Source organism: Rissa tridactyla, chromosome 2 (assembly GCF_028500815.1).
Source record: "Rissa tridactyla isolate bRisTri1 chromosome 2, bRisTri1.patW.cur.20221130, whole genome shotgun sequence".
NCBI classification, from domain to species: domain Eukaryota; kingdom Metazoa; phylum Chordata; class Aves; order Charadriiformes; family Laridae; genus Rissa; species Rissa tridactyla.
In genome coordinates this window covers 112,966,760-112,983,296 of record NC_071467.1, presented here as the reverse complement: position 1 = coordinate 112,983,296, position 16,537 = coordinate 112,966,760, and the positions used below count along the sequence as shown (strand labels likewise).

Sequence of the window (16,537 nt, the reverse complement as noted above, 5' to 3'; positions counted from 1 at the left end):
GCTTGTGACGGCGTCTTCTCACGGCTAAGGTGAGATGCTGCACCCAGGCTGGCACCTCCAAATGCTGGGTATTATGCAAAGAAACACAAATGCTCTACAGCCCCCCGAGGTTTAGTTTAAAATAAAGAGGGATAGGGCAAGCAAAATAGAGAAAGTAGTCCGTACCATTCAAAGCCGTTCTTTGGAGGCAAGGTCCCTGCTGGTTCCTCTGGAAAGAGTGGAATAACAGCTCTGCTGCTGCTGGCTGGAGTTGCGCGTCTGCAAAGCGTGCACTAGCTCAGCAGCGTCTTTGGCGTCTGGCTGCCCGTACAGTGTGCCTGATTCACAGCTGGTGGGAAAAGTTGGGTGGGGATGTTCCTGCGTCTTGTCAAACTCTTCAGGAGCTGGGTCAGAACGCAGAGCACGTCTTTGTGCACGTCCCCTATGGCTTCCTACTGCTGTGCATCCCACCTGGCACAGTAGTAGGTAGCCGAGTCCTGCAGAGTTACTTTGCTCACTCTCAGGGTGCAGACCGATTTGGCGGGGTCCTTCTCGATGCTAAACTTCCCCTCATCAGAGGGGTTTTCGAGGAAGAGCCTGGAGGACATGTAGGCAACGCGCCTGGGAGCTGCGTTGGGCCTCTTTCGGTACCAGTGAATGAAAACGTTGTTAAAGTCCGGATCGGAGACGTGGCAGTTGATGAGCACCGTTTTGCTTTGTGGCTTGGTGATGGATACGGGGCTTTGCTGCAAGACCTGTGCAGAACCGCCTGTGTGAAAGAAAGAGAAAAATGAGAGGCATGAAGCTCAGATAAGACAACGTCCCCTTTGCCACTGGCGGACGTGCAGGCAGCGGGCTGAGCAGGGCACGGACAAGAAAACCCAGCTGCCAGGAGGAAAGTGCTCAGTAGCCACATTGTCACAGCGCTCCTTACGGCTTCCTTATGGGAACAGGGTCAGGGCCAGACTCAAGGTGGGGGAGAAGCAGATCTGAGCACCACGAAACCGCCCAATGAGGCTCTGCCAGCCGCGGATGTGTTAAATAATCACGCACAAGCCATTTCCTTTGATCAACACCTAGAGAGAAGGCAAGCCCCACCACCACCACCCCCCCCCACACACACACACACTTGTGAGGAGAGAGCTCACTACTGAGGCAAACATGCATTTTTTTCTTTTTTCCCCTAAGGAATTTGCTTAGATGATAAGTAAAGAGTCACTTTTCTTTTTATTTTTTTCCCCTCAACATAAGATTTATTTGTGCTCGCTTTTAAGGTCAGTTCTTCCTATCTGGATTTTCAAGGGACATCGACTATCGGAGGATGGAAGAGATGAGATGCCCCTCGAAAGCAGGCAAAATTGCTGCCCTACATCACTGAGATCAGGAAGCATTTCTGGGAAATTGCTGCTGTGTGTTTGCTTGTACGGTCTCCTCTGGGCACCCGCTCTTGCCTGCTGCTGGAAGCAGAGCCCCGGGCTGCACCCTGCAAGGAGCCCTGTAGGGTTAAACTTTGGCTCTACCTCGCGCTGGTGCTGCAAGTCCCTTCTGCCTGTCCTTCCAGGTTAGTCACCTAAACAGCCAAGCAGCACTTGTCTGCTATTCTGCACAACTTGTCACCCTGGCGAGTTCCTGCAGGTGAGCCCCGCCTGGCAAGCAGCGCCCTGGGCTCAGGCCACGTTTCGGCAGGAGAGAGCCGGCGCCTAAAGAGGACAAATGAGTGACTTGAGTACCCATCACCCAGTGGCAGCTCCTCTAAATGCCTCGAGCTTTTTGGGGCCGCAAGAGATCTCCTTCATCCCCTGATGAAAGGTCCTGCAAGCGGTGGTAGCTTGCAAACGGATACCATCACCCACAGCAGCTCCCAAAACTAAGCCCTGGGTGAGCAGCTCCACAGGTCTCCTTTTAACCATTGGTCCCATTCTTTACAACCACGAATGTCACATGGGAGTCTGTGACGCAGGTTCTACCTGAAATCGCAGTTCCTACGGTCAGTGTGTGAAGTTACTCAGAACTGCTAAGGAAGCTCCTTTGAAGAGCTCCAGCACAACTTGCTGACCTTTTTCCAGGAACAACAACGTGGAAATGGGCCCGCTTTGCGTCAAATAAATCCTTACAACCACATTGCTGACATGCCTGAGTGAAAAGGAGGAGAAGGTGGAACGGAGAGGATGGGTCAGCTATCGGAGCTTTGCACTGTGCCTTTGCTCAGCCGAAATCTCTAGCTTTTGGCAGCTGATGCTTCCACGGTGTCGGTCAGCCCCGAGCATGTCCTACTTCTCCAGAGCGTGCGCCTGAGGCCAGGCCGCTCATCCACGCTGGGGGATGGGAGTCGGGATCTTTCAAGATGTTTGTGGTTGAGACGCTGAGGCGGTATTTGTCTCGGTGATCTCAGAGCTCCTACCACAGTGATCGTACCAGTAGGCGCAATAGTAGGTAGCGGTGTCGTCTGGAGTGACATCGTTTATTGTAAGAATACACACTTTCTGGCTAGAATCTTTTTCAACCCTGTACCTGCGTTCTTGGAAGCCCTCATCTACTACTTTTGTCGTCCCTGCTAAGTAGAGAATCCTCTCTGGAGCTTTATTCGCCTTCTGTTGATACCAGTGCATGTAGGTGCTATCAAAATTTACAGAGACGTCTTTAAAGTGACATTCCAGATACACACTTCCTTTAGACTTGGTGAGAGAGAGTGGGCTCTGCACGGGAATTTCTTGTGCAAATCCCCCTAGGAAAAAAAAGAGGAGAAATGGTGTCATGAGCTGGAATTCAGGGCTTTGGGAAGATGCCTGCTAGCAGAGCCATGTGTGCCTGTGAGGGAAGGTAAGAAAATAAGGAAGCACTTACAAGACCAAGCGGCTGTGGAGACAAGCGCTGCCAGCAGCAGCATGTTTGCCGGTCACGCTCTGCTGTCGTTGAGAGTCAGAGGAGGGTGCAAGGGAGCGGAGATGGGGACTGGGCTGTGTGGGAGGAGCAGGTGACTCTCCTGAGCAGTCTTCAGCAACGGGTCTTCTGTGTGCAAGCAGATGGGGCACGTTTGCAGAAAACCCTCTCCAAGCTGGCACATGCTAAAATTGGTTAGGCAGTTGTGGTCCTGCCTGCTTTTCAGGTGAATACGAGACACACTGGTAAATCCTAGGATTGTGGCCCTTGAAACCTTGAGGCAGAGCCACTGAGGAAGGGCGGGCTGTGAGTGAGATCAGCTCCAGCTGCGCGTGAGGGCATGAAGGTTTCAACCTGGAGGTCACCCCAGTGGGCGGTGAGCGTGTGCCGTCACCCGCAGGGGTGCTGAGAGGCGTACAGTGCCCGAGCGGGCAGGAGGCATTCCCCCACCCCGTTAGGGACCTCCTTTTGCTGCTTCAGCTCAGTCACCCAGCTGCAGCACGCCCAAGGGCCTGGGATGCCCCCGTGCTGGTGCTGCCCTCCACCGGAGCAGACGGCGGCCATCAGCCTGCAGCAACCGGGGCAGCTGCACCACGGGGACGTGCCTCCACTCTGGTTTCGGATGCGGGAGGAAATGCACAGCCGCAGGATTTTGGTTTTGAAGCTCGGATGAGATGCAAACACTTCTTGGAAGGAAGGCTGGAAAACAAAAGGGAGCCCTGTGAGGGCTGCTGGCAGCAGCCATGGCAGAGGGGCATCTCGATGAGCGGGGCTGGTGCTGCGGGGTGCTCCCCTGTGACTGGGTCCTGGTTCGAGCGACACAGGATTAATTGCGCTTTCAGTAATTTTACTGAACTTGAGTACAACCAGGCCTTCATCTTAAGAGTCACGGTCAATGTATTCACGCCAAAGTGACTGGGACTCTCCGGTTTCAGGACCTTACAGATAGGGGTGAGTATTGAATTGATACACTGACCGTAAACATCATCTCTTTAGCCATTGCCATGCTAAATTGCTATTTCTCTTATCCTGTTGCAGAAAATCGTCAGAGAGGGGTGGAATAAGGAAGTATCGGCATTTTGGCAGATCAGCATTTTGAGCTTGCGGTTCAGAGTGCAAAAGTGCTTTTTTGTACGGCTTATCTTTGCCCATCTAACGCTGTGATGCCTTCATAGAACCAATAGGCACAGTAGTAGGTGCCAGAATCCCTCGGGGTTAAATATTGTATCGTGAGACTGTAGAGGGGCTCAGTAGGATGTTTCCGAACTTGAAATCTCCTTGTATCACTGCTGTCATCAAACACAGGTGACTGTCCCGACACGTACAGGATCCTCTTTGGCGGCTCTCCGGGAAGCTGCCTGTACCAGTGCACGATGTTTTTGGCGCTCATTCGGCACGCCATGCTGGCAGAGCTGCCAGTCACCTGCCTCTGCAGCTCTGGGGTTTGCACCGGCACTGCCTGTGCGTCTCCACCTGGAAGGAGAAGCGGAGAAATACTCTGAGGGGAAGAAACCACGGGATTTTGGAGCCAGGACTGCGCTCTCTGGAAATGGGAAGGAGAGGGGAGAGGAAAAAGGGCTTACGGGACCACAATGACGTTGCAAGAAGGACTGGGAGCAGCAACATGCTGCCTGTGTGGGTTAAACCTGGAAATGAAATTAATAGAGACAGGAACACTATAAAGGTGGAGAAAGCATCAAATGACTGGGAGGAGGCTGTGACTCACTTGGAACATCCAATGGTCGTCCTTCAAACTGCTACCTCCCCCTGTCCTCCCTCCCTTCCAGCGCTTCCTTGTTGTCAGCTCAGACTGTATTTGGGAAGGCATCTATAGCCTCCAACGATGATCTGTGTCATTGTCTAAATTCAGCCGTCATTTCCATCACCCAGAGGAGTGCTCCTTTTCCCCAGCCCAGCCCATGATACCAGCTGAGCTGTAGAACGCTGCAACTCTTTGTGGTTTTGTGCTGCTCTCTTTGGCCGTTATTTATACTTCCATCCTCAGCAGAAACCTGTTGGGATGTTTCAGAGGCAGGAAGGTGCAATTGTGGTTCTCTGAATTCAACGGAAAGCCTCGTGCTCAGGGTACGGGCAGCTTTCTGTACAGGCTGCCTGTGGCCTGCTAGTTCTGTGGGACCGCCAGTAGGCACAGTAGTAGGTGCCTTCATCGCTGGGGTTGACGTCATAGATGAAGAAAGTGCAGACATTTGTACCTTGCTTCCAAGAAGAGTACTTGTTCCTATAGGAATCATCATCGTAAGTGACTGGTCCTGATCCGATTAACAGAATCCGTTGGGGAGCTCTGGGGGGCGTATGTCGGTACCAATGTATATACGCAGACTGGAAGCCAGATATGCCCTCGGCTACACAGTCAATCCGTGCAGTTTTCGTTTGCTCTCTGGTAACAGATGCTTGACTCTGCTTCAGAAGCTCTTGTGCTTGTCCAGCTAGAAAGAAGGAGAGAAAAGAGAACAAACACCCTCAGCCTGCTGTCCATTCCCACTGCCAAATACGGGGTGCCTCCTGCCACTGCCCCACACCGTGCCGTGCCGTGGTGACAAGGGGAACCTACGAGACCAGGCTGCAGCCAGGCCCACGAGCAGGAGCAGCAGCATCCCGAGGGCTCTCGCTGGCGTCTGCCTCCGGGAGGAAGGTGACAGCTCTCCCGGCAGGGACGCAGGGCTGCGGCTGAGCAAAGGAAATGACTCACTGGGGCATCACGCGGAGAGGCTTTCCCAGCGGCAAAAGCAGCAGGACTGAACCCTGCTAAAGGTTTACAGCCTGGTTATAGCTTTTACACAAGCGGCACAAACTCACCTTCTCTCTCTCTCTCTCTCTCGTGCGCACACACACAACTACTCTAACTGCTTTACAAAGTACTCGTGTAGTATGTCGCAGATTTTCCCATTGCTTTTAGACTAGTTGAAGGCTGCTACACAATGCCAGGGGTCAGAGACTTTTCCGCAGGTCCGCTCTCAGTCAAGTTAAAGAAAACAATCAGGACATGGAGCTTAATGAATGTGAGGGCTCTCAAATGACTGCCCGTCACACAGGTTGAATGGCAAAGGCCAGGAGAATACACAGCAGCCATTTGGGAGCCCACAAGTAGCACTGCTTGTGACGGCGTCTTCTCACGGCTAAGGTGAGATGCTGCACCCAGGCTGGCACCTCCAAATGCTGGGTATTATGCAAAGAAACACAAATGCTCTACAGCCCCCCGAGGTTTAGTTTAAAATAAAGAGGGATAGGGCAAGCAAAATAGAGAAAGTAGTCCGTACCATTCAAAGCCGTTCTTTGGAGGCAAGGTCCCTGCTGGTTCCTCTGGAAAGAGTGGAATAACAGCTCTGCTGCTGCTGGCTGGAGTTGCGCGTCTGCAAAGCGTGCACTAGCTCAGCAGCGTCTTTGGCGTCTGGCTGCCCGTACAGTGTGCCTGATTCACAGCTGGTGGGAAAAGTTGGGTGGGGATGTTCCTGCGTCTTGTCAAACTCTTCAGGAGCTGGGTCAGAACGCAGAGCACGTCTTTGTGCACGTCCCCTATGGCTTCCTACTGCTGTGCATCCCACCTGGCACAGTAGTAGGTAGCCGAGTCCTGCAGAGTTACTTTGCTCACTCTCAGGGTGCAGACCGATTTGGCGGGGTCCTTCTCGATGCTAAACTTCCCCTCATCAGAGGGGTTTTCGAGGAAGAGCCTGGAGGACATGTAGGCAACGCGCCTGGGAGCTGCGTTGGGCCTCTTTCGGTACCAGTGAATGAAAACGTTGTTAAAGTCCGGATCGGAGACGTGGCAGTTGATGAGCACCGTTTTGCTTTGTGGCTTGGTGATGGATACGGGGCTTTGCTGCAAGACCTGTGCAGAACCGCCTGTGTGAAAGAAAGAGAAAAATGAGAGGCATGAAGCTCAGATAAGACAACGTCCCCTTTGCCACTGGCGGACGTGCAGGCAGCGGGCTGAGCAGGGCACGGACAAGAAAACCCAGCTGCCAGGAGGAAAGTGCTCAGTAGCCACATTGTCACAGCGCTCCTTACGGCTTCCTTATGGGAACAGGGTCAGGGCCAGACTCAAGGTGGGGGAGAAGCAGATCTGAGCACCACGAAACCGCCCAATGAGGCTCTGCCAGCCGCGGATGTGTTAAATAATCACGCACAAGCCATTTCCTTTGATCAACACCTAGAGAGAAGGCAAGCCCCACCACCACCACCCCCCCCCACACACACACACACTTGTGAGGAGAGAGCTCACTACTGAGGCAAACATGCATTTTTTTCTTTTTTCCCCTAAGGAATTTGCTTAGATGATAAGTAAAGAGTCACTTTTCTTTTTATTTTTTTCCCCTCAACATAAGATTTATTTGTGCTCGCTTTTAAGGTCAGTTCTTCCTATCTGGATTTTCAAGGGACATCGACTATCGGAGGATGGAAGAGATGAGATGCCCCTCGAAAGCAGGCAAAATTGCTGCCCTACATCACTGAGATCAGGAAGCATTTCTGGGAAATTGCTGCTGTGTGTTTGCTTGTACGGTCTCCTCTGGGCACCCGCTCTTGCCTGCTGCTGGAAGCAGAGCCCCGGGCTGCACCCTGCAAGGAGCCCTGTAGGGTTAAACTTTGGCTCTACCTCGCGCTGGTGCTGCAAGTCCCTTCTGCCTGTCCTTCCAGGTTAGTCACCTAAACAGCCAAGCAGCACTTGTCTGCTATTCTGCACAACTTGTCACCCTGGCGAGTTCCTGCAGGTGAGCCCCGCCTGGCAAGCAGCGCCCTGGGCTCAGGCCACGTTTCGGCAGGAGAGAGCCGGCGCCTAAAGAGGACAAATGAGTGACTTGAGTACCCATCACCCAGTGGCAGCTCCTCTAAATGCCTCGAGCTTTTTGGGGCCGCAAGAGATCTCCTTCATCCCCTGATGAAAGGTCCTGCAAGCGGTGGTAGCTTGCAAACGGATACCATCACCCACAGCAGCTCCCAAAACTAAGCCCTGGGTGAGCAGCTCCACAGGTCTCCTTTTAACCATTGGTCCCATTCTTTACAACCACGAATGTCACATGGGAGTCTGTGACGCAGGTTCTACCTGAAATCGCAGTTCCTACGGTCAGTGTGTGAAGTTACTCAGAACTGCTAAGGAAGCTCCTTTGAAGAGCTCCAGCACAACTTGCTGACCTTTTTCCAGGAACAACAACGTGGAAATGGGCCCGCTTTGCGTCAAATAAATCCTTACAAACCACATTGCTGACATGCCTGAGTGAAAAGGAGGAGAAGGTGGAACGGAGAGGATGGGTCAGCTATCGGAGCTTTGCACTGTGCCTTTGCTCAGCCGAAATCTCTAGCTTTTGGCAGCTGATGCTTCCACGGTGTCGGTCAGCCCCCGAGCATGTCCTACTTCTCCAGAGCGTGCGCCTGAGGCCAGGCCGCTCATTCCACGCTTGGGGGATGGGAGTCGGGATCTTTCAAGATGTTTGTGGTTGAGACGCTGAGGCGGTATTTGTCTCGGTGATCTCAGAGCTCCTACCACAGTGATCGTACCAGTAGGCGCAATAGTAGGTAGCGGTGTCGTCTGGAGTGACATCGTTTATTGTAAGAATACACACTTTCTGGCTAGAATCTTTTTCAACCCTGTACCTGCGTTCTTGGAAGCCCTCATCTACTACTTTTGTCGTCCCTTGCTAAGCTAGAGAATCCTCTCTGGAGCTTTATTCGCCTTCTGTTGATACCAGTGCATGTAGGTGCTATCAAAATTTACAGAGACGTCTTTAAAGTGACATTCCAGATACACACTTCCTTTAGACTTGGTGAGAGAGAGTGGGCTCTGCACGGGAATTTCTTGTGCAAATCCCCCTAGGAAAAAAGAGAGGAGAAATGGTGTCATGAGCTGGAATTCAGGGCTTTGGGAAGATGCCTGCTAGCAGAGCCATGTGTGCCTGTGAGGGAAGGTAAGAAAATAAGGAAGCACTTACAAGACCAAGCGGCTGTGGAGACAAGCGCTGCCAGCAGCAGCATGTTTGCCGGTCACGCTCTGCTGTCGTTGAGAGTCAGAGGAGGGTGCAAGGGAGCGGAGATGGGGACTGGGCTGTGTGGGAGGAGCAGGTGACTCTCCTGAGCAGTCTTCAGCAACGGGTCTTCTGTGTGCAAAGCAGATGGGGGCACGTTTGCAGAAAACCCTCTCCAAGCTGGCACATGCTAAAATTGGCTTAGAGCAGTTGTGGTCCTGCCTGCTTTTTCAGGTGAATACGAGACACACTGGTAAAATCCTAGGATTGTGGCAACCTTGAGGCAGAGCCACTGAGGAAGGGCGGGCTGTGAGTGAGATCAGCTCCAGCTGCGCGTGAGGGCATGAAGGTTTCAACCTGGAGGTCACCCCAGTGGGCGGTGAGCGTGTGCCGTCACCCGCAGGGGTGCTGAGAGGCGTACAGTGCCCGAGCGGGCAGGAGGCATTCCCCCACCCCGTTAGGGACCTCCTTTTGCTGCTTCAGCTCAGTCACCCAGCTGCAGCACGCCCAAGGGCCTGGGATGCCCCCGTGCTGGTGCTGCCCTCCACCGGAGCAGACGGCGGCCATCAGCCTGCAGCAACCGGGGCAGCTGCACCACGGGGACGTGCCTCCACTCTGGTTTCGGATGCGGGAGGAAATGCACAGCCGCAGGATTTTGGTTTTGAAGCTCGGATGAGATGCAAACACTTCTTGGAAGGAAGGCTGGAAAACAAAAGGGAGCCCTGTGAGGGCTGCTGGCAGCAGCCATGGCAGAGGGGCATCTCGATGAGCGGGGCTGGTGCTGCGGGGTGCTCCCCTGTGGCTGGGTCCTGGTTCGAGCGACACAGGATTAATTGCGCTTTCAGTAATTTTACTGAACTTGAGTACAACCAGGCCTTCATCTTAAGAGTCACGGTCAATGTATTCACGCCAAAGTGACTGGGACTCTCCAGTTTCAGGACCTTACAGATAGGGGTGAGTATTGAATTGATACACTGACCGTAAACATCATCTCTTTAGCCATTGCCATGCTAAATTGCTATTTCTCTTATCCTGTTGCAGAAAATCGTCAGAGAGGGGTGGAATAAGGAAGTATCGGCATTTTGGCAGATCAGCATTTTGAGCTTGCGGTTCAGAGTGCAAAAGTGCTTTTTTGTACGGCTTATCTTTGCCCATCTAACGCTGTGATGCCTTCATAGAACCAATAGGCACAGTAGTAGGTGCCAGAATCCCTCGGGGTTAAATATTGTATCGTGAGACCGTAGAGGGGCTCAGTAGGATGTTTCCATACTTGAAATCTCCTTGTATCACTGCTGTCATCAAACACAGGTGACTGTCGCAACACGTACAGGATCCTCTTTGGCGGCTCTCCGGGAAGCTGCCTGTACCAGTGCACGATGTTTTTGGCGCTCATTCGGCACGCCATGCTGGCAGAGCTGCCAGTCACCTGCCTCTGCAGCTCTGGGGTTTGCACCGGCACTGCCTGTGCGTCTCCACCTGGAAGGAGAAGCGGAGAAATTCTCTGAGGGGAAGAAATCACGGGATTTTGGAGCCAGGACTGCGCTCTCTGGAAATGGGAAGGAGAGGGGAGAGGAAAAAGGGCTTACGGGACCACAGCGAAGTTGCAAGAAGGACTGGGAGCAGCAACATGCTGCCTGTGTGGGTTAAACCTGGAAATGAAATTAATAGAGACAGGAACACTATAAAGGTGGAGAAAGCATCAAATGACTGGGAGGAGGCTGTGACTCACTTGGAACATCCAATGGTCGTCCTTCAAACTGCTACCTCCCCCTGTCCTCCCTCCCTTCCAGCGCTTCCTTGTTGTCAGCTCAGACTGTATTTGGGAAGGCATCTATATCCTCCAACGATGATCTGTGTCATTGTCTAAATTCAGCCGTCATTTCCATCACCCAGAGGAGTGCTCCTTTTCCCCAGCCCAGCCCATGATACCAGCTGAGCTGTAGAACGCTGCAACTCTTTGTGGTTTTGTGCTGCTCTCTTTGGCCGTTATTTATACTTCCATCCTCAGCAGAAACCTGTTGGGATGTTTCAGAGGCAGGAAGGTGCAATTGTGGTTCTCTGAATTCAACGGAAAGCCTCGTGCTCAGGGTACGGGCAGCTTTCTGTACAGGCTGCCTGTGGCCTGCTAGTTCTGTGGGACCGCCAGTAGGCACAGTAGTAGGTGCCTTCATCGCTGGGGTTGACGTCATAGATGAAGGAAGTGCAGACATTTGTACCTTGCTTCCAAGAAGAGTACTTGTTCCTATAGGAATCATCATCGTAAGTGACTGGTCCTGATCCGATTAACAGAATCCGTTGGGGAGCTCTGGGGGGCGTATGTCGGTACCAATGTATATACGCAGACTGGAAGCCAGATATGCCCTCGGCTATACAGTCAATCCGTGCAGTTTTCGTTTGCTCTCTGGTAACAGATGCTTGACTCTGCTTCAGAAGCACTTGTGCTCGTCCAGCTAGAAAGAAGGAGAGAAAAGAGAACAAACACCCTCAGCCTGCTGTCCATTCCCACTGCCAGATACGGGGTGCCTCCTGCCACTGCCCCACACCGTGCCGTGCCGTGGTGACAAGGGGAACCTACGAGACCAGGCTGCAGCCAGGCCCACGAGCAGGAGCAGCAGCATCCCGAGGGCTCTCGCTGGCGTCTGCCTCCGGGAGGAAGGTGACAGCTCTCCCGGCAGGGACGCAGGGCTGCGGCTGAGCAAAGGAAATGACTCACTGGGGCATCACGCGGAGAGGCTTTCCCAGCGGCAAAAGCAGCAGGACTGAACCCTGCTAAAGGTTTACAGCCTGGTTATAGCTTTTACACAAGCGGCACAAACTCACCTTCTCTCTCTCTCTCTCGTGCGCACACACACAACTACTCTAACTGCTTTACAAAGTACTCGTGTAGTATGTCGCAGATTTTCCCATTGCTTTTAGACTAGTTGAAGGCTGCTACACAATGCCAGGGGTCAGAGACTTTTCCGCAGGTCCGCTCTCAGTCAAGTTAAAGAAAACAATCAGGACATGGAGCTTAATGAATGTGAGGGCTCTCAAATGACTGCCCGTCACACAGGTTGAATGGCAAAGGCCAGGAGAATACACAGCAGCCATTTGGGAGCCCACAAGTAGCACTGCTTGTGACGGCGTCTTCTCACGGCTAAGGTGAGATGCTGCACCCAGGCTGGCACCTCCAAATGCTGGGTATTATGCAAAGAAACACAAATGCTCTACAGCCCCCCGAGGTTTAGTTTAAAATAAAGAGGGATAGGGCAAGCAAAATAGAGAAAGTAGTCCGTACCATTCAAAGCCGTTCTTTGGAGGCAAGGTCCCTGCTGGTTCCTCTGGAAAGAGTGGAATAACAGCTCTGCTGCTGCTGGCTGGAGTTGCGCGTCTGCAAAGCGTGCACTAGCTCAGCAGCGTCTTTGGCGTCTGGCTGCCCGTACAGTGTGCCTGATTCACAGCTGGTGGGAAAAGTTGGGTGGGGATGTTCCTGCGTGTTGTCAAACTCTTCAGGAGCTGGGTCAGAACGCAGAGCACGTCTTTGTGCACGTCCCCTATGGCTTCCTACTGCTGTGCATCCCACCTGGCACAGTAGTAGGTAGCCGAGTCCTGCAGAGTTACTTTGCTCACTCTCAGGGTGCAGACCGATTTGGCGGGGTCCTTCTCGATGCTAAACTTCCCCTCATCAGAGGGGTTTTCGAGGAAGAGCCTGGAGGACATGTAGGCAACGCGCCTGGGAGCTGCGTTGGGCCTCTTTCGGTACCAGTGAATGAAAACGTTGTTAAAGTCCGGATCGGAGACGTGGCAGTTGATGAGCACCGTTTTGCTTTGTGGCTTGGTGATGGATACGGGGCTTTGCTGCAAGACCTGTGCAGAACCGCCTGTGTGAAAGAAAGAGAAAAATGAGAGGCATGAAGCTCAGATAAGACAACGTCCCCTTTGCCACCGGCGGACGTGCAGGCAGCGGGCTGAGCAGGGCACGGACAAGAAAACCCAGCTGCCAGGAGGAAAGTGCTCAGTAGCCACATTGTCACAGCGCTCCTTACGGCTTCCTTATGGGGACAGGGTCAGGGCCAGACTCAAGGTGGGGGAGAAGCAGATCTGAGCACCACGAAACCGCCCAATGAGGCTCTGCCAGCCGCGGATGTGTTAAATAATCACGCACAAGCCATTTCCTTTGATCAACACCTAGAGAGAAGGCAAAAACCTTCTGCTGTCTGACACGCTCTGCTGTCGTTGAGAGTCAGGAGAAGGAAACCAGCCCTGGTGCAGAGTGAGCAATGCCGCATAGGAGGAGGAGGGGACTCCCTTGGGTGGCAGCTGGTAACAGTGTGTCAAGCAAGAGAAAGGTGTCTCCTGAGGTCCTAAGGGGAGCAGTAGGGACAGAGGAGCAAGGGGGAATGGGAGAGGAGGGGAGGCTAAGGGAGAGGAAGCGAAGGGAAGAGAGGAGAGGAGAAAGAGAGGGGGAAGAGGAAGGGGAAGGATTGTGAAACCAGTGTTTTTCCTGAAGCTTCATCTAAATAAATTGAACTTCAGCGGACTGGTTTCACAGGCTAATAAGGCTTACGGAAGAGCAAGGCGAAACATGCGCCCTTCTTAAAGAGCAATGTGTGAGGAACAGACAGAGGGAAACCTCAAGAAAATCAAGGTTCTTCATCCTGATGATAGATGTGCAGGTATGCACATACCACCAGGGTATGTATTTTCAGTTCAGTTGACCCGGGTAGCAGAGCCTCAAATACAAAAGAATGTCACTATATTCCAGTAACTAAAAGTTTTTGTCTGTCACTGACTCATGAGGAGAACAGGGAACACAACCTCACAAGATGCACATCCTGTAGTTTATTTATCATTTGTAGAAATTTTTGAGAAAGCCCAGAGGGTTTTTTTTTCCCCTAATTGCCTAGTTGAAGCCTTACTTTTCAATGATTATGTAACTTCTGATTTCAATTTCTCAATGAGAAAGATGCTTTGAATAATAGTCAATCAGTCATTTTAAGTCTGGTTTCCCACTGGCAGAACACAAGGAGGGCTGTTACTATCAAGCACATCAGAGATAAAGGCTCTAGAGACTGAAGATGCTGTAAATGTTTGTCTGAAATGCTTCCATGTGCTACATTTAGAGAAGAACTTTACCATAGCAGTTGTTAATAGTTTTGTAACAGTTCCTGGTATTTTTTCTCTCTTGGCTTTAGGAAGAGCGTCCCTTGCCACCTGCTAATGCCAACATTTCTGCTTTAGGCACCGCCGCTTTGCCTCCAACCGCCCCAGAGGCCACCCGAGACTCCCCGGCACGCGCACAAGAACTAAAGAGCCTTTCCCAGGAAAGAAGGTAAAAGGAGTCAGCTTTGCTTCAATCAAGACCTGATGAATGCAGTTGATCCTGCCTTTACCTATCTAATCCCACCGTGGCACGCAAAGGTTTCCAGGCCCCCTCCAGGAAACTGAAAACCCAAGAAAAAGGAAGAGAGAAGAGGCCTGGGACGAGGAGAGGGAATGCCGCCAAGAAGAGAAAAGAAGGAAGAGCACAAAAGACGGCGATGTTAGAACAGCAGGGAGAAGCCCAGGTGAGTCCCAGGCTCTGCTACCCATCTTTCCCAGCTCAGAAAACTGCTCTAAAGGCAGTCCAAGGGGCTGGCAAGGGAGGGCGAGGGCCGGTGCTGCCAGGCTTTGGAAAGAATTCCATGGCACATCCCCAGGGGTTCCCCGTGGAGCCCTGCTGTGTGGCACAGGGGCACTGCACATCCTTGGCAACGTACAGTCTCCAAGGGCATTTCCCAGGGGGATACGGCACCAGAGCCATCCCCTCCTCAGTGCCCGCAAGAGCTCTCTCTTCTGGGCTACAAACAACTCCTTCTCAACTCTGTTTCCCAAAGAAAGGGCAACCAAGTCCTGCCTCTTCCTGCCTTTGTGCGTTCATCAGTGCTTTCTGACTCTGTCGTTGTAGGTGCCACTTTCCTGTCAGGAGCTGAAGCCCTGCCATTCCTGGGCTCCCGCCCCTCACGTCTGTCCACAATAAAAGGCTGCTTTCTGCCACCCGACTGTGTCTGTCGTCGGCTATTCTGGAGTGAGAGCTCTTGTTTTGTGATGGTGCTTGTAAGCATCTGCTCTGCAACCGTTTTGAGCTAAAGACAATAAAATGCTGTTCCCACTTGTAACCCTTGTGCTGGTTGTCCTTCCAAGTGTTTTTGGAGATGAAAAATCCCTGTCATTTCAGGCTCATCATGATTTGACTCATTGGGAAGGGGAAGGGAAGAAGAAGGGGAAGGAGAAGGGGAAAGAGAAGGGGAATGGGAAGAAGGGAAGGGGAAAGAGAAGGGAAAAGGGGGAGGGGAGGGGAAGGCAGAGGGGAAGGGAAAAAGGAAGGGAAAAAGGAAGGGAAAAGGGGAAGGGAAAAGGGGAAGGGAAAATCTGGTGTAGTTGTTTTGTGAGCACGAATAGCAATAAAGACATGCAGAGCAACAAACACAGCAAGCTTCTCGCTTTGTTCATCAACAAACTCAATCGTTAGGCACAGTCAGAAATGTTCAGCATCTACAGATCATGGGCCTAGGCTCAAAAAGCAACGTTCCTCCTCCACACGGACACAAACAGAGGAAATAACACTAGCGGTAATGGCGCTGAGAGGGAGAGAGATGACGAGAGGCAGTTCCAAAGGGAGCATGTTGCAGCTTGACCTGCCCAGGGACTACCCCTTTGCGTTAGAGAACGACATTTCAAAAGGAGCACTTGCCAGGCACTTTCACCATTAAAATGCTACATGCACATTAACAAAGGACTACATACATTTCCACCTCCCAGTTTTTTCCAGCAAGTTTCATGTTGGCACCATTTTAATGAGTGCAAAACAAGTTTTCCATAGAGCAGAGGAATCAAGAAACAAGTACTTCCTCCCACAGCAATCGCAAGCTTGCAGCCATCCTTAGTTAGTGAAACTCCGACCCAAGCACACTCGGACAAATCAGAAAAAACTTTCCTGATTTCACAAGGGCAAGGAAGCAGAATCGCTGCCATCTGAAAGGGATTCAAGGGCAATTTGTATCCATCGATGGCTACACATACATTACACACCTTTTGTCACTTGGAGTTCAACAAAAAATTAAAACGGGATGGAAGCTGGCTTGCTTTCTAACATCTATAGGGATGGATGGAATGGAGCCTAGGGAGACAGGCAGTTGGGGCAGAGCAGTCTGCTCAGGGAATCCTCCCATTTTCACTTGGGCACAGCAAGGCTCTTGAAAAAACACACAGACATCTGCCCCTTTGACAAGCCTCACTTTGCCCTAAGACACTGCACACAAACAAGAAACTGCACTCTTCAAACGGCTACAACAACCAGTCCCAAAACTCCTCCTCTCTCCTCACGTCCTTCCCTGCCCCACCAGTTTGCCTTTTTCTCTTTGAGAGGCAACAAGAACCCTTACAGACACTTTGACGCAAACATAGAAATGGCAAAAGCTGACAGAAACGTTGGAAACACGTGCTAAGGCAACCAAGAAATCTTGGAAACAAAGCCAAGGCTCCCAAGGGTTATGTTCTGGGCTCATCCCAAGCAAGCGCAGCTGGCAAGTTGGAAACCTGCAATCCTCGTGCCCATGATTGCCTGACAGAAGGCTCCACAACAAAAGTTTGCAGGGAACTCATACAAAACCCAGCACTTTTTGCGTGGCTGCCTATCAATGGCAAGTTTCTGGGGCAGAAGAAAATACAGGAGGCAGCATGCA

General features: G+C 52.0%; 1 long non-coding RNA gene and 5 gene segments (V, D, J or C); 1 reads left to right on the top strand and 5 right to left on the bottom strand.

Moving 5' to 3' along the window:
• Nucleotides 1-2,318: 2,318 nt before the first annotated feature.
• On the bottom strand, nucleotides 2,319-2,955 carry LOC128905096 (probable non-functional T cell receptor gamma variable 10). The segment is given in 2 exon segments: nucleotides 2,319-2,704; nucleotides 2,824-2,955. Coding segments are annotated over 2 exon segments (429 nt in total).
• Nucleotides 2,956-3,848: 893 nt separating this feature from the next.
• LOC128905239 (Ig kappa chain V-VI region NQ5-61.1.2-like) lies at nucleotides 3,849-4,606 on the bottom strand. The segment is given in 2 exon segments: nucleotides 3,849-4,332; nucleotides 4,443-4,606. Coding segments are annotated over 2 exon segments (378 nt in total).
• Nucleotides 4,607-4,843: 237 nt separating this feature from the next.
• Nucleotides 4,844-5,599, bottom strand: LOC128905236 (T cell receptor gamma variable 8-like). The segment is given in 2 exon segments: nucleotides 4,844-5,306; nucleotides 5,432-5,599. Coding segments are annotated over 2 exon segments (429 nt in total).
• A 3,548-nt stretch (nucleotides 5,600-9,147) lies between these two features.
• LOC128906154 (uncharacterized) lies at nucleotides 9,148-14,952 on the top strand. The gene is made up of 3 exons (XR_008465078.1): nucleotides 9,148-9,788; nucleotides 14,055-14,380; nucleotides 14,761-14,952. It is a non-coding gene; the product is annotated as an uncharacterized LOC128906154 (long non-coding RNA).
• On the bottom strand, nucleotides 9,908-10,484 carry LOC128906153 (Ig kappa chain V-VI region NQ5-61.1.2-like). The segment is given in 2 exon segments: nucleotides 9,908-10,310; nucleotides 10,421-10,484. Coding segments are annotated over 2 exon segments (378 nt in total).
• On the bottom strand, nucleotides 10,882-11,701 carry LOC128906152 (T cell receptor gamma variable 9-like). The segment is given in 2 exon segments: nucleotides 10,882-11,284; nucleotides 11,410-11,701. Coding segments are annotated over 2 exon segments (429 nt in total).
• Nucleotides 14,953-16,537: the final 1,585 nt, after the last annotated feature.